This window comes from Lampris incognitus, chromosome 10, assembly GCF_029633865.1.
Source record: "Lampris incognitus isolate fLamInc1 chromosome 10, fLamInc1.hap2, whole genome shotgun sequence".
Classification (NCBI taxonomy): domain Eukaryota; kingdom Metazoa; phylum Chordata; class Actinopteri; order Lampriformes; family Lampridae; genus Lampris; species Lampris incognitus.
Window position 1 is genome coordinate 18332011 of NC_079220.1, and position 24798 is coordinate 18356808.

Genomic DNA, 24798 nt, shown 5'->3' on the forward strand with positions numbered 1-24798 from the left:
CAAGGTTAGGATCAGGTTAAGGTTAGGGTAAAGTTTAAATTGGGCATGTAGTTCTGATGGCTAAGCGTTAGCAAATGAATGTAGTCAAAGAGGAGTCCTCACAAAGACAGAAATACAAGTGTGTGTGTGTGTGTGTGTGTGTGTGTGTGTGTGTGTGTGTGTGTGTGTGTTACATGCTGATGGCTCCTATCACATGCTAATTGTCCATGTGACATCTAACATGCCGATACCACTCTAGCATTTTGGACGGCGCTTTGAAAGTGGTTGGAAGTCCGTTAATAAGAAGACCGAGCTGAGCGGAAGCTTGTGAGCAATGACAGGTATGGTGCTGTGGCGGTCTACGGGCGAGGGGACGGGTCCCGCGGCTGAGTCCCACTGGTTGGGCGGAGCTAAGTGTGCATGCCGAGAGCGCATTCCTCAGTTGGCCGCTTTGGCTCGCAGGGACGTCGTCTGTCACCAGCCCAAGGGCTTCAGCGGGCAACTTCAAAATTACCAAATGGCCTTTTAGATGGACCCTGTCCCCCCCCCGCCACTTCCCTCGGAGGAGATACGGTGAGCCGGAGCAGCCGCACGCACGATGAAGGAGACAGAGAAGGAGAACGAAGGAGGAGTTGGGAGAGCAGGATCTAAAAAATCCGAGAAGGATCAGGTATGTCTCAGACGTAATGAACGAGAAGAGGCCGACGTGATGGAGTTGGTGTCGCGGCACATTGATTATTGGCGTCGCCCCGTTCAGTTGCTCCGTATGGTCGACCTGTGGTCGCCTCAGCCAGGTGGCTTGACTGTTTTGACACTTCTAACATGACAGAAAAGGAGAATGGCTTTACTGTAAAGTGGTGGACGTAACAACTTCCTTTGTTTACCGTCGCACTTACCGTGAATAAATCAACAGGTGTCCATCCATGCGATGCTTTGCTGAAGGTGAGCAAATAATGACAGGTTTATAACCCTGGGCGACAAAATGCAACTACCTGACACCACGGGGCGTGACGTAATCACGCTACTAACTTGTTAAGCAATTATGATGGATTGGTGTTTTTAATCTCAAGTAGCTAGTGTAAACCAAACCCCCCGGCTGTGCCTGTGCAGTGTGCAATACACACGACAGAGGTGTGTGTGACAGAGGTGGCAGGTTAAAAAAAACAACACAACAACCTTAATCTGCTGTCTGCCTCGTTTCATCCTGGCTGTGACCAAACGCTACCCGGCGGAATACCCGGCAAGTCTACTCATCTTCTCCACTTGGTAAAAAGCCCACCTGTTAAATACCCGGTGTTTTTATTAAGGTGCGCGTGTGATCGTTAGATTAACGCGATCTGTTTCTGTCTCGTTTGGGCCGCTAGAAGTTTTTATCGAGAAAACCCTACTGCCCTTCAAATCAATCAGTCATTCAGTCCCCATGTTTGACAAAAACTCAGCTGGGGTTGCAGACTTTTGTCCACCGTGTACATGACCTCAGGACTGCACCCCCCCACCACCCCCCATTACAGAAAGTCACTTTTTGGGAACATTCAAGCTTAGACTTGAAGCTCGTTTTTTTCTTCTTTTTTTTTAACTTCGTAGCTCAACCTTGTTTCTCTGGACCAACAAACTCTCAATATCGTGTTTGTGTTGTTTTGACTCTAAGTCCCTTTCTACGTTGTGGGAGTGCACTCTGTTGTTTTCGCCTCCTATTGAAAAGTGTGTGTTGACACACGTCTTGCGGGGATAACGCACTTCATCAATAGATTCTCATCCCGCCAGGCCTGTTCCCGCGCGCCCCGTGTCTCTAATTAGGACACCGTGTTGCGGTAAACGGAGGCAGTGTAATTAATTAACGCTTCTTCGTACACGTGAAGCAGACGTCACATTGGAAACAAGCCCCTGGTGAGGCGCGTGCCTTTGACTGTCCTCGTCCGTCACAATGTGACGGGGCAAGGCCGGGTAATCCCCCCCCCCCCAGTCCAAAAACACATTAATCTACCAACTCCACAGCCTAAACAGTGGTTTTTCCCTTCAAACGAATTCCTGAGCTTTCTTTTTTCGAGGGGAAATGACAGAAATAGTTGCTGGTTGACAAATACCACTTTTGTTGTTAATTTGGTGACTTCAGTATCAGGCTCAAGGTGGGATTCGGTTGGATCTCAGTTGTTTGAGGGAAAAAAGGTAGTGACACCGCCATGAGAGTGCTGAGTGACCGAAGGTACGCGAATTTGTGTCTTTATCTTGTAGCTTATTTGTCTTCCCTCTGTATTTTTCACAGCCTCTTGGCCCTGAGTGAGCATCTCTAGTTTCTGCCTTAGTAGCCCACTAAGACTTAAGATATGACACAAACTGTGTAAATGTAAGGTTGTGCACTCACGTCACTCACAGCGGTGACCTCCCACGTGCTGATACGTGCACACATTTAAGCAATATCCATGTTTAGCTATGTTGAAACGTCGGTGCGTTTGGGAACATATGCGAAGCCTTGAAACTGATTTACTGAATAGGTGTTTTCGTACGTACTTAAATGAGCACCCAGTGGTCCACCAATAACACCGATCGAGCATTAAAGCCCTCCACTGGACTATTGAATGCACTGCGTGAAGGTTAGCTGATGTACTGAAAACCTGAACTACTCAAAAGGCTCGAAAGTGCAAGTAATTGAGAGGTGCAGGTACTCGCTTTTGCACTAGAGGGGGGTGTTGCGTTCACCAACCAATTTACACAGGAGTAGCTGAAGAAATCTGGGAACGACAATTTGCAAAATAAACGTGTTATTTCATCTCTCATCCTGCGGATAGCCTCCCCTGCTCGACCAATCAGCATTGGTCATGCCCGGTGGACGCAGGCGACACACTGTAGAGATTTTCTGAGGTGTGAAGGTCTGCGGGACTGCAAGCCTTCGCGAGCCACGGTCACCCGTAAACTTCTTCTCGTATGTATACACAGAAGGATGTCCCGGCTCTTACAGGTGTGCATGCATGGTCAAATGCATTTGGCTTGGCTTAGTGTTTGCATCCTTTACTTCAGTACACAGAATGAAACCAGTTTGCATGCTTGATATGCGCTTGATAATGAGTCTAGAGGTACGTCCAGTTAAAAAAAAAAGAGACTGGATAACAAGCACTCCCAGTTAACCTGCAAATAACAATTCACTTGTCACAATTGCTTAACAGGTTTAACCAGTAGCCTCACTGTGTGTGCCTAGGAGATAATCTTGAAGCTCAGTCACAAGTCTTTATGCAATAAGGAAACTACATGGAAAGGGCAAGACACAAATGTGGAGCATGATTACCAACTACCTATGGTTGCTGCATAAACACACATATGTGGACATGACAGTGCATGCACACACACACACACACACACACACTAAAGTGGTCCCAGCTGATTTTGAGGAGTGTGATGGTGGAGTTGGAGCCCCCTCCCTCGTGTCTGAACTTGAATCCATCTGGTAACTGGTAACATTCTTGACATTCCCATCTTGTGTGCTGCTCCATTTTCTTCTTCGTATTCCTGCTCACTCCCACCCTCCTCCATTCCCTCTCCTCTCCTCACACCTGATTTCATCTATCTTCCGCCTTCCCGTCTCCAGTATGTTGTTCCCCCTTGGCTCTTCTTCTCCGTCACTCCCTCTTTCCTCTCACCGCCTCGGCCCGTTTCGGTCTTGTGACTTTATAATCTCTGTGATCTTTGTTGGGCTCATACACACAGGACTTTCTATCCCGCTGCGACCTCAAAAACATGTGTTGCTTGTCACAGTGCGTTAACCAGCCTACACATGGGCGCGCACACGGTGTTTCCACTTTCAAATCACAGAACCAGTTTAATTTCACATGAGTGCGGCAGAGTCAATTACTGTGTGCACATCGATTAACCTCTTTGGGCTGTTTATCATCTCCATAGTTTTATAGCGGGTAAAAAAAAAGCAATCCCATCAAAGTTTGCTGCGTTGGATGGAAACAATTAGATGATGAAGGGCCTCAACGTTTTGGCAACTCACCAGTGCTGGTGTTTTGAAACACTTGGCGAACATTTAGCTTATGTCTCGTGCAACTGGTAAATGCTTAAACTAACCCCATCTGAAAGGGCGAATAGAACATAAGAGAGATTAAATTTACGAATGGGTGTAGTAGCACCAGAACTCAAGTTCACCTATTTTGATATAATATTTCGCAGTTACAGTGAAGGATGGGAGAAATACTACTTCATTGGTAATACCCCCCCCCCACACACACACATACACACAGCAACACCATATGAAATACTGTCCATTTTCCTCACGTCTCAGCTGTAATCACTCTGATAGTCCTGAAGCAGCAAGTGCAAGCTTGTGTTCACCAGATATTGTAAACTTGCATCAAATAGGCATAAATATATCTGTCCCTAAAACCAATGGTTGCAAGATATGATGAAAATAGTCTAATGCACATTGGGAGCTAGGGTGTATTTCTAGAAAAAAATATCCTTTTAAAAACAAATATCCTGCAATTTCACACATTTCCCTACAACATATGCTGTGGTATATGCATGTAGAACATATTCAAGGACCATTTGGTCTGATTGAGGTTGCATTTTTTTTGCTGATGGTAGGACCTTTGCCTCATTCTTTAAAGAGTCCAAATTCAAAGAATTGAAATGGAACCATTGCAACTCAAACCCCTTGTGTCAAAATTGTGATCTTGATAGTGGAAATGTGAGATTGTTTGCATGATGTCGCTAGGTGACCTGGACACATGAGATTTGACCATTCCCTAAGAGACCCGAGAAACTTCCTGTAGGTCATATGAACTGTTTTTGAGCTACGTTATGGTTGTTTTTTGTCTTATCATTCATACTTTTTTGAGTGACTTAAAAATCAAGTTTCACTGCTAAGTATTGATTGCACTCTTTCTTATTAAATGACTGACAGACATATGCTATGTCCAGTCCCTCAACTATATCTGTATACAGAATGCACTGGAAAGTCTGAAATGCGAATCACAGTTTGCAGACATCTTGCACACACAACGTTACAGTCTGAATTTAGCTTTGCATTCACTGACTTGCTCGTTGAGGGAGGAGAGAATGTTGCTTGTTTAGGTTCCCTGCCTGGGTTTCAGTGCTGGTTTGGAGATACAAACCAGTGGATATTCCAGTTTCAAGACAGTTTCTCTAACTGCAATGCTACTGCCTCCAAGAGATGTAAAATCTCTTGTGGTCTTCAGTTTACTGTGTCCAGGATTACTGCTCCCAATCATTCATTATGAGTTTAAAGACAACCTAACCTTGCCCATTCTGGATCAGGATTTCCACTCAGAGGGTGGCACGGTGGTACAGTGGCTAGCATGGTCACCTCAGAGCGAGAAGGTCCTAGGTTCGAGCCCCGGGGTAGTCCAACCTTGGTGGGTCATCCCGGGTCGTCCTCTGTGTGGAGTTTGCATGTTCTCCCCATATCTGTGTGGGTTTCATCCGGGGGCTCCGGTTTCCTCCCACAGTCCAAAGACATGTAGGTCAGGTGAATCGGCCGTACTAAATTGTCCCTAGGTATGAATGCGTGTGTGTGTGTGTGTGTGTGTGTGTGTGTGTGTGTGTGTGTGTGTGTGTGTGTGTGTGTGTGTGTGTGTGTGTGTGTGTGTGTGTGTGTGTGTTTGTGTGTGTGTGGGCGTGGGCCCTGTGATGGCCTGGTGGCCTGTCCAGGGTGTCTCCCCGCCTGCCGCCCAATGACTGCTGGAATAGGCTCCAGCATCCCCACGACCCTGAGAGAAGGATAAGCAGTGCAGGTAATGGATGGATGGGTGGATTTCCACTCAGAGGCACTCTGATAGAAAAAAAAGGGAGATGTTGGATTTCCACAAACAGCGAATATTTACCTTGCTGCCGGCTGTTTACCTCTTTATAGCTGTTTTTGTATGGAGGGAAAGTCACCTGACTGCATACTGAATGTGGATTGAATGTCCCCAAATACATTACTGATTATTCTGCTAACAGCAACTACTGATGTTTTGCTTACAGAGCTGGATCCCGAAGATTATCAAAAAGCGAGTGTGCACCACTTTTGTGGAGGACTCTTTCAGGTAAGCCCTCCATGGACTGTTTTACAACCTATACAACTAAGTAAAAAATGTCGGCATTATTAATTTAAAATTTTATTTTACAAATTGCTAGGTTGTGATTGACTGTGTAAACAATGGACCTTTATTGTGCAATATTGTGATCCTTTGGCTTTTTCTTTATTCGTGCATGTGTCGTCAGTAATGGAGCATTATGCCAGTGCGGTGGTGTGCGGGAGACACATGGCTCAATTGCAACAGGGGACTATTTCGGAGCAGCCATTGTCAGCCAGTGGAACAGTGCCCAGCACTCATCTGAGTACCCCACTGATGCCTTTGGAGAGCTGGAGTTTGCAGGGGCAGGACGCCGACATAGCCACGTAAGTGACATAGCAACAATCATGCAGACATACACTCGCTGGCCACTTTATTAGGTACACCTTGCTAGTACCGGGTTGGACCCCCTTTTGCCTTCAGAACTGCCTTAATCCTTCGTGGCATAGATTCAACAAGGTACTGGAAACATTCCTCAGAGAGTTTGGTCCATATTGACATGATAGCATCACGCAGTTGCTGCAGATTTGTCGGCTGCACATCCATGATGCGAATCTCCCGGTCCACCACATCCCAAAGGTGCTCTATTGGATTGAGATCTGGTGACTGTGGAGGCCATTTGAGTACAGTGAACTCATTGTCATGTTCAAGAAACCAGTCTGAGATGATTCGAGCTTTATGACATGGCGCGTTATCCTGCTGGAAGTAGCCATCAGAAGATGGGAACACTGTGGTCATAAAGGGATGGACATGGTCAGCCACAATACTCAGGTAGGCTGTGGCGTTGACACGATGCTCAATTGGTACTAAGGGGCCCAAAGTGTGCCAAGAAAATATCCCCCACACCATTACACCACCACCACCAGCCTGAACCGTTGATACAAGGCAGGATGGATCCATGCTTTCATGTTGTTGATGCCAAATTCTGACCCCACCATCCGAATGTCGCAGCAGAAATCGAGACTCATCAGACCAGGCAACGTTTTTCCAATCTTCTATTGTCCAATTTTGGTGAGCCTGTGTGAATTGTAGCCTCAGTTTCCTGTTCTTAGCTGACAGGAGTGGCACCCGGTGTGGTCTTCTGCTGCTGTAGCCCATCTGCCTCAAGGTTCGACGTGTTGTGCGTTCAGAGATGCTCTTCTGCATACCTCGGTTGTAATGAGTGGTTATTTGAGTTACTGTTGCCTTTCTGTCAGCTCTAACCAGTCTGGCCATTCTCCTCTGACCTCTGGCATCAACAAGGCATTTTCGCCCACAAAACTGCCGCTCACTGGATATTTTCTCTTTTTCGGACCATTCTCTGTAAACCCTAGAGATGGTTGTGCGTGAAAATCCCAGTAGATCAGCAGTTTCTGAAATACTCAGACCAGCCCGTCTGGCACCAACAACCATGCCACGTTCAAAGTCACTTAAATCACCTTTCTTCCCCATTCTGATGCTCGGTTTGAACTGCAGCAGATCGTCTTGACCATGTCTACATGCCTAAATGCATTGAGTTGCTGCCATGTGATTGGCTGATTAGAAATTTGCGTTAACGAGCAGTTGGACAGGTGTGCCTAATAAAGTGGCCGGTGAGTGTATATACTCATGCACGTATTGGTACACATAGTCACATGCATTATAAAGTCCCTTGGAATGCAGGCTGTTAGCTGAGCTCAGCGCTAGATTGTTTCCTCAGCTATGCACATCACTATCACACAGAGCTCACTGTGTTCCATATTTAACAGATTACCAGACAGACATGCGCATGCACACACACACGCACGCACGCACGCACGCACGCACACACACACACACACACACACACACATTTTGTCTAAGAATCACAAAGGCAGCTGCTGCTCAAACTGTTACTGACCCTTATAAAGTGTTCTCTATCTCCCTCTCTGAAAAGAGACTGGGTTGTCTTTCACTCCTTTTCTCCACAATTAAATGCCCCTTTACTCCTTCTCTCCTCTCCTCCTCCCTCTGCAGTTGATCAGTTTTATTGGTCCACTTCATTCAAACATCAAACCTACCGCTAAAAATCTTGGTATCATCTTTGACCAGAATATGTCTTTCAATCACCATGTTACTAAGCTTGTCCAATCCTGTTTTCTTCAGCTATGAAATATTGCAAAAATCAGAAATACTTTGTCTTTTATGGATATTGAAAAATCAATTCACACTTTAATTTTCTCCCGTCTAGATTACTGTAACTCCCTCTATTCTGGCCTCAACAAAGCGACTTTAAATCTTCTACAGCTGGTGCAGAATGCAGCTGCTAGACTACTAAGCAGAACTAGCCATAGGTCCCATATTACCCCTATTCTTGCATCCCTCCATTGGCTCCCCGTAAAATCCAGAATAACCTATAAGATCTTATTGATTACATTTAAAGCACTGCACGATCTTTCCCCCAGTTATATTTCTGATCTTCTCATTCCTCATTCCACTTCCCGACCACTCCGATTCTCAAACCTCGGTCTTTTACCCATTCCTCACTCCAACTGTAAAACAAAAGGTGACCGTGCAGTCCTAGCCCCAAACCTCTGGAATAATCTTCCCCAATTCAATTTTTAGAGTCACTGAAGCTGGACTGTTTTAAGCGGCTTCTAAAAACCCATCTTTTTAGGCAAGCCTTTTTATAGATTCCCACCCCTGGCTTCTGTTTTGTTTCATTTTTAGCTTGGTCTGTTACTCCCTATGCCATGTTTTTATATTCATTCAATTTGTTTTATGTATTTATTCGTATTTTGTGTATGGAGTGTAAAGCACTCCGTAAACTGTATGTTTTTTAAAGGTGCTATATAAATAAAATGTTGCTTGCTTGCTTATGCCCCCTGTAATACCGTTTTAAAGAACACTGATTTCTCCGTTGACCTACCCTTACAAAATAATTTACCCACTCATTAAATCACACACCCTTTATCTTTTGCTGATGCTGAGTCGCCTCATCAGCCGTCAGAGTCTGGTGGTAGAGTTGTATAGCTAACGCTGCCGAGGGGTTGGCTGAAGTTTTCAAACGGGACCAACGGTGTCACCCGTCACCAACATTATTTTCAATTTCGTGTTTATATGTAGAGCGTAATATGACGAAGAACGCCGTAAATATTTGCCAGCTTTTATTGTCTTAGCCAGTTTCGTCTGTCCCGGGCTTCCTGTTTTTTCCGGAAAAGTTCGCTCACGTAACTATAGCAACGAACACTTAAAGGCGCAGGCGTCAGGACCGGAGCGCTACGCGCGACACTGTGATAACAGTATCTTGTAGTTTTAAATGTGTAGGATACAGAAGGTGCATTGTAATGGGTTGGTGACTAAAGTATATCGAGTGCGTTTCATGCTCAATGCCGCTGCAAATCAATTAGGTTATCGACGCTAACTTAGCCACCCACCAGCTTCCTCGTTTGTCACTGTTTGAAACGTCGCTGCCGCGTTTAGCACATTTCTTGTGAGATCACGAATTAAAATCGATCCTTTTTTTAATCAGTATATAAAATTGATTACTTTAACGAAACTCCCAAAGTTAGTCTCTTAATGATGTAGTTGATCAGATGTTCTGGGCACGATTTAGACATTTTGGTGCGGAAACGGAAGCACAAAGGTATTTGTAAAGGCGTTATCGTTGAAGACCCAACCGTTGCCATCCAACCTGATAGAACCAGACTTGCCAAAGTCATCAGCTTTTGGTGTCAGGCTACTTGTGACTTGTATTTAACCTCAATTCAACTTGACTAACAGGAAACAGCTGACAGTAACTTTAAATCCAGAGCACAGCACTTTGTCACTTGTGTGTTTTGCTCAGTGTTAACCACAAGGATGTATTCTGTGGCCAGCCTATGCTCATGTCAGAGAGAAATTACTGATGCAGACAGACAAAGGATAAAGACGGTCTTCATTCTTTGTGATATGGACAAAGACGGCCGTCTTAGCAGAGAGGACCTGAAGATGGCTGTAGTGATGCTGTTCGGCTGCAAGCCATCCAAATCAGAAACTGATCTGCTCTTGGGGCGAGACCAGCACTCCCAGTCCCCCACGATCTCTCTGGAGAGATTTGTGACTCTCATGGTGGGGAAGCTATCCAAGGAAGACCCCTACATAAAAGCCAGACAGATGTTTAATGCTTTCGACATGCAGTGTCGAGGCTTCCTCAAATTGGAGGATTTCCAGGCTGCCTTCAGCAGGGTGGCTCCCTGCTTACCAGGAAGGACTGCTGTTGAGGCTTTCCGCCACACCGATCAGGACTCCGATGGCCATGTCAGCTTTAAAGATTTTGAGACTGTAGTCAGCTATGGGTGGACCAACAGTTGACTCAACGAACATGACTGCTCTGTAGTTTGTGATCGCCAGGGGTTGTGTTATTCAAATGTGGTATTATAGGTTTCCTTATTTTTATTGTCATGAACATACTAGTTTCCTCTGTGAGCATCTCGCTTTTGATCATTTGCCTTAGTTTATTTTGCCAATATTTATTGAATAAAAAAAAAATCCAATACTCTTTTAAGTCCATTGTCATCTAGTTTTAAGTTATAACATATAGTAGGTTTCAGATGCATTGAAGAATTAATTAATCACTTGGTTCAGCAAAAATACCATTCAATTCATTCTACATTCAATAGACCAGACGTAAAGCGGTCAAACTGTCAAATTCAGAGTTTTATGAACCACACACACATTACAATTTTATATATATGATAGCACTCCTTTTACCACCCAACTAGGATTTGGATGAGAGAAGTTTTAAGTGCAAGGATGAAACAGGATACTCACTTCATTGTTCAAACAGATGGAACATCAATGCAAAGAGATCATCAATTAGGATCATAAACCGGGGGTAGTTATAAAGTTGATAACTTCACTCTGCTACATGCAAATGACATCTGTTTTATCTGCAGTATACAGGCACATTAGTGAAATGCATTACTGTGTCACGATGGGGTCATATTCTACTCCAGCTTTTACAATTTGGAGAATTCTAATCTTACGACACTGCTAACACACATCTGACAGTAGTTTTTAATAATTATACCAACACAGCTAAGTAATATCAGCTCCCTCTTAGCTACATTATCACACTCATAAGTTCTGATTTCATGAATTTGTTTTAAATTTGTCACAAGGGATGTAAAAAACAAAACAAAACAGTGCATAAATAGAAACTAATTCATATCACAATTTGATCATAGATTGAAACCCTCATGACTGCCTTTCAGGGTAAAAGATAATGCTGATAATGGTTGGTTTCCATGTGTATGATAAATTCTGAACTTTCACTTGCATATACACTGCTAAAAAAAATAAAGGGAACACCTAAAACACAATATAGACCTCGATGAATGAAATATTTCAGCTGAAAATCTTTATTTATTAGAGAGAGGAATGTGTTTAGAGCAAAATAACCTAAGAATGATCAATGGAAATCAAAATCATTAGCCCATTAAGGTCTGGATTCAGAATCATACTCAAAATCAAAGTGGCAAATGAGAACATAGGCTGATCCAACTTCTGTGGAAATTCTTCAAGACGATTCAAAATGAGGCTCAGTAGTGTGTGTGGCCTCCACGTGCCTGTATGCACTCCCTACAACGTCTGGGCATGCTCCTGATGAGACGACGGATGGTCTCCTGAGGGATCTCCTCCCAGACCTGGATCAGGGCATCGGTCAACTCCTGGACAGTCTGTGGTGCGACATCGCGTTGGCGGATGGTACGAGACATGATGTCCCAGAGGTGCTCGATTGGATTCAGGTCTGGGGAACGTGCAGGCCAGTCCATAGCATCAATGCCCTCGACATACAGGAACTGCTGACACACTCTGGCCACATGAGGACGAGCATTGTCATGCATGAGCAGGAACCCAGGGCCCACTGCACCAGCATATGGTCTGACATGGTACCTCTGGCTAGCACGTAGAGGTCTGTGCGGCCCTCCAAGGATATGCCTCCCCAGACCATCACTGACCCACCGCCAAACCGGTCATGCTGGAGGATGTTGGTGGCAGCAGAACGTTCTCCACAGCGTCTCCAGACTCTCTCACGTCTGTCACATGTGTTCAGTGTGAACCTGCTCTCATCTGTGAAGAGCACAGGGTGCCAATGGCGAATCTGCCAACCAAGATGTTCTCTGGCAAAGGTCAATCGGGCTGCACGGTGTTGGGCTGTGAGCACAGGCCCCAATTGTGGATGTCGGGCCCTCATACCATCCTCATGCATTCTGTTTCTCACTGTTTGAGCAGAAACCTGCACATTAGTGGCCTGTTGAAGGTCGTTTTGTAGGGCTCCAGCAGTGCTCCTCCTGTTCCTCCTTGCACAAAGGACCAGATAGCGGTCCTGCTGCGGGGTTGTTGTCCTCCTGCGGCCCCCTCCACGTCTCCTGGTGTACTGGCCTGTCTCCTGGTACCTCCTCCATGCTCTGGACACTGTGCTGGGAGACACATCAAATCTTCTTGCCACAGCACGCATTGATGTGCCATCCTGGATGAGCTGCACTACCTGAGCAACTTCTGTAGGTTGCAGATACCACCTCATGCCACCTCTAGTGGTGAGGGCACTAGCAAAATGAAAAACTAACCAAAGATCGGCCAGAAAAGATGAGGACAGGCAAATGGTCTGTGGCCACCACCTGCAAATCCATTCCTTTTATAGGGGTTGTCTTGCAAATTGTCTAATTTCCACCTGGTGGAAATTAGACAATTTACCAACAGGTGAAATTGATTCACAAATCAGTGTTGCTTCCTAACTGGACAGGTTGATATCTCAAAAGTGTGATTGACTTGGAGCTACATTGCATTGCTTATGTGTTCCCTTTATTTCTTTGAGCAGTGTATATTACATTGGGCGGCACGGTGGCCCAGTGGTTAGCGTGGTCACCTCACAGCAAGAAGGTCCTGGATTTGAGCCCCAGGGTACTCCAACCTTGGGGGGTCGTCCCGGGTCGTCCTCTGTGTGGAGTTTGCATGTTCTCCCTGTGTCTGCGTGGGTTTCCTCCAGGTCTGTGAATGTTCTCATTCATCCAGGTCATGGTTATCCAAAGGAGTTGAATCAAGTGCAACTGGACTTGGTATATATCCGTGAAGACGTTTCGCCTCTCATCCAAGAGGCTTCCTCATTTCGTGCCTTTCTGAGCTATAGATGTCCATGGACATCTATAGCTCTGACAATGACTCCAAAGAGGATAAGTTCTGAGTCTCATCACCAGCCAGTCACACTAGCTTGGTCTAGTCAGAAAGGCACGAACTGAGGAAGCCTCTTGGATGAGAGGCGAAACGTCTTCACGGATATATACCAAGTCCAGTTGCACTTGATTCAACTCCTTTGGATTTCCTCCAGGGGCTCTGGTTTCATCCCACAGTCCAAAGACACGTAGGTCAGGTGAATCGGCCATACTAAATTGTCCCTAGGTGTGAATGTGTGTGTGTGTGTGTGTGTGTGTGTGTGTGTGTGTGTGTGTGTGTGTGTGTGTGTGTGTGTGTGTGTGTGTGTGTGTGTGTGTGTGTGTGTGTGTGGGCCCTGTGATGGCCTGGTGGCCTGTCCAGAGTGTCTGCTGCCCAATAACTGCTGGGATAGGCTCCAGCATCCCCGCGACCCTGAGAGCAGGATGATGGATGGATGGATGGATATATTACATTTTTAAATATATTGTAGTCAGTCAAACCAAACTCAGAACTGGTTAAATCTTTGATTGTATGAACTGAAATCATACGAAATTGCAGAATGTTGCAATTTGCACTACCAAGTCATAGTTATCTCTCAATCCAATGTTACCACTCTTTCCTTCCTCTCTCCGTTCTTCTATCCAGTTTCTACGCCTGTCATGTGACACGCAACCACAGATTGTCTACACTATGATGACGGCCCACTGGAGGATGCCTTCGCCCAACCTGGTGGTGTCCGTGGTGGGGGGTGAAGGCCATGAGCGGGTCAAAACCTGGGTCAGGGACGTGCTGAGAAATGGGCTGGTTAGGGCCGCCCAAAGCACAGGTGAGAACCCAACGCTTGATCCTGCTGAAGTCAACTGGAATCATTTGGAAAGCATCAAGGCAACCTCATATGAAAAGTTTTGTGTCTTGTCAAAGCTGGACAATTTGTCAGATACATTTTTAAAATGTTTGACATGCAGGGGTCATGGTTTGAGCAGGTTGTGTGTTGTAATAGGGACATCTTTCATTTAAAAAGAGAATACGTGCTCATTTTTTTTTCCCTGGATGAATACATGAGCCCCAGAAGAAATAAGATTGTTAGATCCTAACTGGGACATGTGGGTCAGGTGAATCGGCCATACTAAATTGTCCCTAGGTGTGAATGTGTCGGCCCTTTGGCGGCCTGTCCAGGGTGTCTCCCTGCCTTCCACCCAATGACTGCTGGGATAGGCTCCAGCATCCCGTGACCCCGATTCGGATAAGCGGCTTGGATAATGGATGGATGGCGCTCCTAACTGTATATTAGAATAGAAGAATTAAAATTGAATTAGTGTTTTTAAACAGAATTTATTTGCCTTTACTACAGGCTGCCCCTGTACGCTATACTGAACAGCTGAAGCAAAACTGCTGAAATCAAGTTGCACAGTCTTGTTTTGTTGTTGTTTGCTCTGCCTGTTGTGTGTGTCCTCATTTAGACTGATGGTGTTGGTCCCGGGGCACTGCCCATCGCTCCTCATAGTTGTAGAATGAGTCAAATGTAGAGATTGAAGTTCCATCCATCCATCCATTATCCAAACTGCTTATCCTGCTCTCAGGGTCACGGGGAGGCTGGAGCCTATCCCAGCAGTCCCATGGGGAAATTTCCCCTTTTCACTTCCTCCCCCTAATTACCGTCCCCGAAGGTCCAAATCTTTCTTCTACGCTCCTCTCATCTCGCTGCTCTGTTGCGTTTATGTTTTATCTTATAAAAACAAACACAATCCTAAATACTCCCCTACTCGTCACCTCCAGGGGCATGGATCCTGACAGGAGGGTTGAGGGAGGGGGTGGGTCGCTGTGTGGGTGAGGCAGTGAGGGACCACGGGGCAGCTGCTTCCTCCCTCTCTCAGAAGAAAGTTGTCGCTGTTGGGGTGGCTCCCTGGGGACTGGTCCACAACCGGCAGCAGCTCATCAATTCACAGGTATCTCCATACATCCAGCATACACCATTACTCCGAGTATGGGCCTGCAGGTATGCGTGCTAGCACAGTCACATTCATGCAAAGCGAGAGGGAGCATGCACATGCAACATGTATAGGCAGGATAAATAATGTGAAATTTGTCTCTCGTGATATAGCGAACTCATACTATGTTGTAGCCTCTATATCAAAAGCCATATGTGTTCAATAGAGTTCTGGCAGAGTGGTTAAATACAAATCAGCTCAGCTCAAATCAGCACAAAACTTTATTTTTCACTGACAATAATAGCTGACACAGAAAGGTATCTTTCCAACTACTTGTCATATCTGTGATTTAAAGCTTTTGCTGAGCCATATTTAGATTGCATCAGCTGGCACCAGTAACATGGAACTGCTCTGAGGCATTTACACTTTTACAGGTTCATAAAAAAGATACAGCTTAACTATGGAAATGAACCAGATGAGTAATGAATTCCTGTCCTGTTAGCTTGTAAGCTGTTCCCAGGCTGAGAATACATCTTAATTTTTCCCACCTAATTTTAGATATAATAGTGTGAACGATGACTTGGTAGAATATGTTCGTCCATTTTCACCTACAGGTGGAAGAATCTGCCTGTCCATCAAGTTAACTGTTCTGTCGTTCCTAGCTACATACGGATAGCGGTACAGATTTTGGGGATCGGTTTTAAGTCAGTTGTTCATAACTATGCTGTTAGACAAAAGGGATCCTGCCAAATGAAAAATGAAACTTAGACGATCACATCACATACATGCATGCACAGAGAGAACTTAGAAAGAGACAAAAAGATATGCTTGAGCACACACACACACACGACTTGCTTTCCATTGTTTGTTCACCTCAGTGTTTGTCCTGACTCCTGTTATTCTGATCCTACTGTTCTTCTATGATGCCCCTCATTCTCGCTCTCTTTTTCAGGGTAGTTTCCCAGCCCGCTACTACGTCCAGAACACATCACGTGATTCCTGCTGCCTGGATAGCAACTACCAGGCCTTCCTCCTGGTCGATGATGGGAGCGTAGGCCAACGGGCAGGGGAGATGGTCTTTCGTGCCAACCTGGAAGACTACATTTCCCACCAGCGCACTGGCATCTGGGGTGAGATAGAGACATACAGTTTACACATATGTAAATGAAAGCGTGTTAAGAGTACAAATGTATTGGGTGTCTGGGTGGCGTAGCGGGCTATTTCGTTGCGTACCAACACAGGCATTGCCGGTTCGAATCCCCGTGTTACCTCCGGCTTGGTCGGGCGTCCCTACAAACACAATTGACCTTACCGCCCCAGAACGGTGCTTGTCCAATCCTACCTTAGCAACGGTCCGTCAAGCTGTCAAACACACAACAAAATGCTGAAACGGTGTGCCTACGGGATCTGCAAATCAGATACTAGATATCTAAAAAGTTTGGAGTGGGTGTAATTTTCTTTCCCTTCCTGAAACCCAGAACGCAAGAAGCTCAATGTCGGCAATAGATTTCGCAGTATAGCAGACCCCATGGCCAGCTTAATCCATCCAAAATCAACAAAAATACCTGTCTGCTCCAAGCTAAGCTTGCTACTAGCTATTATTGATAGCTAATACAGCTAACGTATTATTACTGTTACTTTTACCCACACAATGCGCTGATTTCTTCCTTCATGTTTCGGTGTTTTCCGGCTACTTCCTGGATAGTTCTGAAATGCTTGACGGGCATAGCAACAGTAACTAAGGGGGGCAGGACTTTGCGAAAGGTCAATTGTATGCGGGTGGGAAGCCATATGTGGGTATGTGTCCTGGTCGCTACACTAGCGCCTCCTCTGGTTGGTCAGGGCGTCTGTTCGGAGGGGAGGGGGAACTGGGGGGAATAGCGTGATCCTCCCACATGCTACGTCCCCCTGGCGAAACTCCTCACTGTCAGGTGAAAAGAAGCGGCTGGTGACTCCACATGTATGGGAGGAGGCATGTGGTAGTCTGCAGCCCTCCCCGGGTCAGCAGAGGGGGTGGAGCAATGACCGGGAAGGCTTGGAAGAGTTGGGTAATTGGCTGGGTACAATTGGGGGGAAAAAAGGGGGAAAAAATAAAAAAGGAGTACAAATGTATTCATACACACCCATGCACACGTTTTCCAGGTAGCTGTTCAAAATTACCTTTAGTTAAAAATAGCTGTAAATGAAGATTTTTTTTTTTCATTTCAGTAAGTAAATTTTCCGCCACACCTAACTTACAAGCTTAACGCATTTCCATTTGCTGGCTTCTAATGCTGCCATGTCATGGGTGAATCATCTAAATCAACACTCTGTAAAATGACTTACACAGTTAATGGTTCAAATGAACAAACAATCAAAGGTAATGCTAACAGGTTTTATTTGAATTCATAATTTCTCAAAGATTGTGATATCTCTTCTTGGAGGTGCGAAGACATGGGCCATGTCACATGAATAATTAAAACCCCTCCGGAGGAGAAAATATTTTCTCAGCGTTTTGTAATCATGTCTGAAAGGGAGGTGTCTGATCACTGCCGTCCATTAAATGATTGGATAGATATGACTCTCATTACCGTGTGCATGCAGATAATGGGTCAACTCGCCCCACATGGTTTGGAAAATACCTCTTCTTCAAAATGTAGGCAGAGATTCTGCATGGGATATGCAAAGTATTACGACACTGTTATGTTTATTTGAAAACATATATGAACCTTAACAGCGGGTACTAGCTGTACTCACTGTACTATGTGCCGTACCATGCAGTTTGGAAATGGTGTTAAAATGGGGTTTCAGCACCGCACATTAAAACCATAGTGAGGGTGAAAACCTGATGTAAAAACAGCCTCATCCTGGTGTTGTTGGTATTTTTTTTCCATTGTCTACTCAAGGAAATCCTGAATCCAATGCTACTTCCTGCCATTTTAGGCATATTGATATTTGAGAAGAATTTTCATCCTTAACAATTTTGAATTCAGTGTGCCAGTAAGAAGGTAGAGGGTGAGTTTTATTTTTATTTTATTTTATTTTTTACTACTTTTTTTAATCCCCGAGGGGCAATTCTTTCTCTGCATTTAACCAATTCTATTGTAGAGGAGCAGAGGGCAGCTGCAGCACCCAGGGACCAACTCCAGTTCTACTTGCCATTGCTTTGCTCAGGGGCACAGCCGCCTGACATACATTAACATTATTAACCCTAACATGCATGTCTTTTTGATGGTGGGGGAAACCGGAGCACCCGGAGAAAACCCACGCAGACACAGGGAGAACATGCGAACTCCACACAGAGGACAACCTGGGATGATCCCCAAGGTTGGACAACCCTGGGGTTCAAACCCAGGACCTTCTTGCTGTGAGGCGACAGCACTAACCGCTGTGCTACTGTGCCGAGTTGAATCAGTTTAAATGACTACTTCTAAGAAATAACCTTTGAATGCAACATAACATAATCATCATAATATGCTGCATATGACCTACACTTGTGGCCGTCCAGTAGGCTGTAATACTCGAGGTGTTACCTTGTGTGCGGTGGTAGTATAGAGTGACTATTTTCTGCCCTCTGTTGGTAAAGGTCATAGCTGCAGAGACTAAGAAAAGTTTTGACCAGCCACCGGTTCTTTGGGTAAAAGCTTCAATGAGTGTGCTGTTTTTAAGTCATTTACACTCTTACTTCTTTCGTGACATGTCAATATTATCAGTCGCACACATCGCTCCTGACATGAATACTGATTATCAGAAGTCCTTGTGAGACAAAGTGGAGCTAAACATTTTGTCAGGTAGATTTGATTTTCTTGTATTTTTCCCATTGCTCAACAACCACTTGCAAAAACCCTGTTATGTTATTTAAAAGCCCACAGATGCCAGCACCTTTGCAGCCTACTCTTCCTCAGAGCACAGTAGCCCCTGAGCCTCTAGAGTGCTGCTGTGTGTCGCAGTTTTCCAACTGCAAAAAGCATGCGTGTGAACTTTGATCATCTTGACCGGGGGTACTTTCTGCAAGGGAGCAAGAAGACCCTGAATGTACTTGTTTATCCTCTGGCAATACCATTTTAGTGTGGTCTCACTTTGTTCATCTAGTAGGTTACCTCGGCCTAATTTGTGTTAAGTGTTTGGTGCTCTTTGTAGGATAAAGAGTCTCTGGATGCAACAGGGAGCTATTTGGTGAGGGCACCGGTAATAACGTTTCGCTAGGACCAGGGTGTGAACTACGGGAGAGCCAACAGGTCTTCCACAGATCTGCTGTTATAGAACAAATATGCTTTCATCGTGGACTTTTTATTACCAAATGACTCACTGTAAGTCCTCTCTGAACACCACGCCCCCTAGTGCAAAAAGAGGTCTCCCCCAAAGGGTGTGGTATAGTTTGCACCCTGACTGGAACTGATCATGTGTATGATTTTTGTGGCTTGTGGCTTGTGGCTCTGTATCAGCTCACAAAATATTCGGTTGTGCAGCAAAGCAGCTCTGTGCAGTACAAAATCTTTTTCTTGGGCATGAAAAAAAATGAGGAAAAGCGCTATAAAAAATGCAACTTCATTGATTGATTGATTGATGTGAGCTGATAATCTGGTCTGTGGGCATTTTGCATGAAACACTGGTTCATGATGTGCAACGGCTTAGTGACATCCTAGCACTGATTAAAAATTCCTCTAACACCCTGCGGTTGTGGGCAGTTGTTCTGTAGATTGTGTTGTGGAAAGTGTTCAAAGCCACCTCTGTAGGTGGTTAGGTTCACTCATCCAGTGCTTAATGGTGTAATTTTTTAAAAATGATGCAGTCTAGAGAGAATTAGATCTGTCTCACTTCCCTGTCACAGGATAATGGTTATGTTTCTGTTGTGCCTTGTAGTGCCCTCACCAGGTAAACTTGTTGAAAAACGAGTTTTGGTTACCCCATAAATGTAGCCTTACTCCCAGCAAGAAGTTGGTGTGGTGGGGTGCGAAGCAGCCTCCATTACAGTTTCTTTGAGTGGCTTTTACAGTTTTTCTTTAAACAGGAAAATACTATTATGCAGTATCCAGAGAGGGGACTCTTTAGTACAGGCTTTAAGAGAATTGGTATCTGACTGTTTATGGAGGTTTTCAGTCTACATGGTCGCTACGAGTGGGCTACCCTCTGACACCAAGGATGTGCCACGGGCCGCTCCGGAGGGGTCTGCTTGGCTGCACTCCTGCATTGGTCTTGCTGTACCTCACCCTTCTCACTCAGTTCTGGAATTTATATGCAGCAAACACACCAAGTGATAGGCCTTGGGTTTGCGGGACAGGTGAGATGCGAGCCATTTGAGTGGAGGCGTAGCGGTTGGCTGAGATCCTGCCCCTGCTTGCACCTTAAGACTGTCCTGAAATTTAAATTCCAATCACACTAGCTTAGTACACACACCCATCCCCACAAGCCATACTTCAAACAGCGCCCTCTGTCAGGTCAGGGTCTGTGGGCAGGAGGGGTGTGAGTGGTTCGGGTCTGATGAATCTGGACGCATACTCCGACTCATACCATGCCCTGCCATTTTAACTCCATACCCAACACAAGAGCACTTTAAGCACTGAGGCAAATGGGATGGGCAGGACTTTGGCGGGTTGGTGAGAGTGGGTGGTCAGCCAGGGGGCGGCCAGGTTGCTGGTTCCCTGCCCAGGTGGATCGCTCTGTCCTCATTGCTAGGCGGTGTCTTGACCGCTGCATACCAGCAGGGCTGCCGTGAGTGCTGCTGCGTGGTTTCTGGTGCTGGCAGCTTGTCGTGATTTGTGTGGGCCATGGAGTAGGAGGCAGCTGTCGAACTTGCTTCCGCTGCGTGGCTTTTCTGTGTCAGGCAACATGGGTGTAGGGGGCGGTGGGGTAACCGTGTGTCTGCTGTCTACAAGTGCCGGCAGGGCCCTGTCTATCATGGGGCGGGGAATACCATCGTGTATTCGGCTACGAGGATATATGCTCGGTGCATGTGGCCGGATGGGATGTCTAGCCGGCTATGGTGCACCGGGCCTTGCCCTTACGCAGGGCATGGATGGGCATTAGGCCCCTCCTAACCACCCGCTGGGTGGGTGGTCCTGGCGGTGAGTTGGTCTGTCGATTGTGAGGCTCGGCTCCAGGCTGGCAGTCTGCGCTTGCCGTCCACGGCTCGGGTCCCATGCCTGCAGTTGCACCTTGTGCCAGCGCCTGGGGATTGGCGATGGGGTGTGCCTTGGGGGTGCAGGCCTGGCTTGGGCTTTTGGGGACTGGTCTGTGCTCCTCGGGAGCATGCGTGGCTGTTGCTCTGTGGGCTCCTGGCCCCCTAGTGGGCTCGGTATTTTTCTAGGATTGCGGTGCTTTGGGCTCTGGCTCTTCTCTGGTCATGGGGTGTCTGCATGACTGCGGGGCCCATGGGTGGCTGCAGAGCCTGTCTGCTGCTCGGAGGCACTATGATAAGTCACAAATCTCAGACACCAGAATTTACTGGGATTAATCGTGCGCAATCACAGGTGGACACTTCACATACACATAGGTGGACATGTCACATGCTCATGCACACTGCTAGCATCTGCCTCACACACTGGAACACTCTAGATTACATCCTTCTCCCTAGTCCTCTCTCGCCCCTTTTTCTCTTTTCTTCTCATTTATCCTTGTTTCACTGGTGGTGATTGTCCCCCTCTTGGAGAAGCGATGCTGATCAGTTCTTTAGCTGATCAAACATGCTGAAGAGGGGGACCGATGGTGGCTATTTAAAAAAAACCCAGTTTGTATCTGTTAAGAGCTTTAATACAGGTCAAAGCTGAAACTCTGTAAGTCTCTCTCAGCCTAGCCTCACTACTGGAAGTTGGCCTAACCATGCCGACTGGCTCTACCTGTTCCCCTGTCTTTCATCAAGTGGCCTCTAGGGTATTTGTATTTCTAAACCCTAAATCACAGTTACAGTCTATGAGGTCTTCACATTCCCATAGTGAGAAACAAGTGGATACTGTAAAAGAGAACGGCTGTGTCGTGGCAGTTATTTAATTCCACTCTGACAATAAATGAGGGGTAAGACAAAAATCTCTTACAGTATTGTCACACTTTAATATGTTCATGAACAGACGCACAAAGCATAGATACTTAAGTGCGTGGCCTGATCTCAGAGCCCACTCCCTTTATACTTTGCAGCAAAACTGTGGAGCCATGCTTACTGTAGACAAGTCTGAGTTACAGTCACAGTGGTATGTATCCAGAGTTTCTCCCTAATTCTGTTTGGAGGGAGAAGCTTATTTTATTGCTGGACTGGCCTCCTAATGGATAACAGAACTTGCCTGTTGTTCCAAGAGTTCATAGGTGAGGTCTCCTCTCGTCCATATCTCCCAGCTCGTAATTCTCCAGGACCATTCCTTCAGACCTCGCTACACTCAAATGAGCTTCCCATACAGTCCTCTGCTATCAGCTAACAGTTAACAGTAGGCCTTTATTAGTTCATATGGAGAAGACACTTCATAAATAACACTACCTTTTTTTTCCTGCTACACATGAGCTTTAAGCATCTATCTAAGCATATAGACTACAGTTAAACATAGTATACTATGTTCTTTACTTCATCCTACGCCCTTTTTGAACATGGTCCAGTTATTACTTGTGTTGTTACAGAGAGTTTGCAAAATATGTTCACTATTATTTCCATTCGTTCTTCTATTCCTGCCTATATATATTTTATTTTGTTATTTTAACATGTTCGAAATAAAATCAATATCAATCAATATGTTTAACTTTAGTCTATATTGCTCATGGTAATGATCATACATGGGTAAGCAAACATCATATATTATTATATGGCAGTTAAATTGCCTTCACAGATGATAGCCTCTGTTTTTAGACCTTCAATTCAGATGTGGAAAAACTCTTTGTCTGAGCACTGTTGATCACAGTAAATTCACTGTATGAAATGATAATAAATAATAGCAATGAAATACATTACACTGTCAAGTAGTATCTGCCATGCTGTTTGGAAGTAGGAATGGATTATAGGGACGAATTTTATGTGATTCTTTAGACAAAGCCCTTTTAACAACAAACATAAAACTTTTAATATACTGACTTGAGTACCTCAGTAAAGCTGGCTGTTGGTTATTATTTTTCCTTGTAATTTTGCTCCTTTGATTACTTACTCAAGACTAATCTGTAGCACAAACAGCACTTATGTTGCAATTTACCATGAAGACTGTGTTTTTTTATTTGTCTATTTGTTAGTCTTTGCAGGGGTTCTTTTACTACACTCAATTTTTTATATATGTATGTATATGTCTCTAACTACTGTTTTTGCCATATATATGTTTATATGCCATTATTATTATTGTTTTTTGTATGTTATAAAAAATGTTGAAACAATTGAAACTATTGTTTACAATGTTAACAAACATAAATAAAAAGAGTTTGGGGAAAAAATATACTGACTTGAGGCAAAAATATATTTAGTAAATATTCATAGAAAGGCAAAACTTTGGTTCTATTAAACTATGAAATCAAAAAAGACATGCAAGGGGCGTCCGGGTAGCGTAGTGGTCTATTCCGTTGCCTACCAACACGGAGATCATCGGTTCGAATCTCCGTGTTACCTCCGGCTTGGTCGGGCATCCCTACAGACACCATTGGCCATGTCTGCGGGTGGGAAGCCAGATGTGGGTATTTGTCCTGGTCACTGCATTAGCGCCTCCTCTGGTCGGTCGGGGTGCCCCCCGGATCGGCAAAGGGGATGGAGCAGCTACCGGGACGGCTCAAAAAGAGCAGGGTAATTGGCCAGATACAATGGGGAAGAAAAAGGGGGGAAATTCAAAAAAAAAGAAAAAGAAAAAAGACATGCATGTGAGGGTTAGTACTCCTGTCTGTGCCCTTGACCAAGGCATGGCCAGACGAACTGGAGTTGGTCCCTGGGTGCTGCATGGCAGCTTCCCACTGCTCCTAGCTACACAGCTAAGATGGGTTAAATGCAGAGCGTAATTTCCCTACGGGGATCAATAAAGTATCTCAAAAGCAAAATTTAAAAAAAAAATGCAACAGGGAATAGTTTTATTTTCTAACTGCCTAACATCATTTTTGTATTGGTCCAACAGGAAGTGGCAGTATTGAAATTCCAGTATTGTGCATGCTCATCTCAGGAGAAGCCAATATGTTAGAGGTAAGGAAAAAACAAACATACTTAGTCATTTGACTATACTTACACACGCTCACTTGACTCACAACAATCTGTTTGAACAATTCCAGTCTGGTTTTCGCTCCATGCAGAGTACGTAGACAGCCTTGGGGAAAACCGCTAATGATCTGTTGATGGCAGTTGACTCTGGGCTCTTAACCATAAGTAGTCTTCTTGATCTGAGTGCAGCCTTTGATACCATCTCACACAATATCCTCCTAGATTAGCTTCCATTGGAATCACTGGCAACCCCCTTTAACTGGTTTCAATCATATCTGGCCGCAGTCAGTTTGTCCAACTCAAAAATTTGAGATCACAGTCCTTTCATGTTACTACTGGGGTTCCCCAGGGCTTTGTATTGGACCCCTCCTATTTATTATTTACCTATTACCTCTTGGCCCCCTTTGCAGGAAATTTGGCATTCAATTTCACTGCTCTGCAGATGACACCCAGCTCTATCTATCCACCAAGCCTACCTCCACTCTTCCACACACTTCCCTTTCTGACTGCCTAATAGAAATAAAGTCCTGGTTTTCATAACACTTCCTCAAACTTAACAGTGTTGAAA

At 45.1% G+C, this 24798-nt stretch overlaps 2 protein-coding genes across 4 annotated transcripts in view; both read left to right on the forward strand.

Moving 5' to 3' along the window:
- Positions 1-430: 430 nt before the first annotated feature.
- Positions 431-24798, forward strand: part of trpm4a (transient receptor potential cation channel, subfamily M, member 4a) — a 52286-nt gene continuing 27918 nt past the window's right edge. For all 3 annotated transcript variants that reach the window (XM_056287280.1, XM_056287281.1, XM_056287282.1), the window contains exons 1-7: positions 431-649; positions 5959-6020; positions 6199-6376; positions 13827-14007; positions 14958-15127; positions 16062-16239; positions 24151-24215. In XM_056287280.1, the coding sequence (XP_056143255.1) occupies positions 578-649; positions 5959-6020; positions 6199-6376; positions 13827-14007; positions 14958-15127; positions 16062-16239; positions 24151-24215 (906 nt within the window). In that variant the 5' untranslated portion in view covers positions 431-577. The remainder of the gene's footprint in view (positions 650-5958; positions 6021-6198; positions 6377-13826; positions 14008-14957; positions 15128-16061; positions 16240-24150; positions 24216-24798) is intronic.
- Positions 9849-10340, forward strand: efcab11 (EF-hand calcium binding domain 11). Its single transcript, XM_056287537.1, has one exon. It carries the CDS (start codon positions 9849-9851, stop codon positions 10338-10340), a length of 492 nt encoding a protein of 163 aa, XP_056143512.1.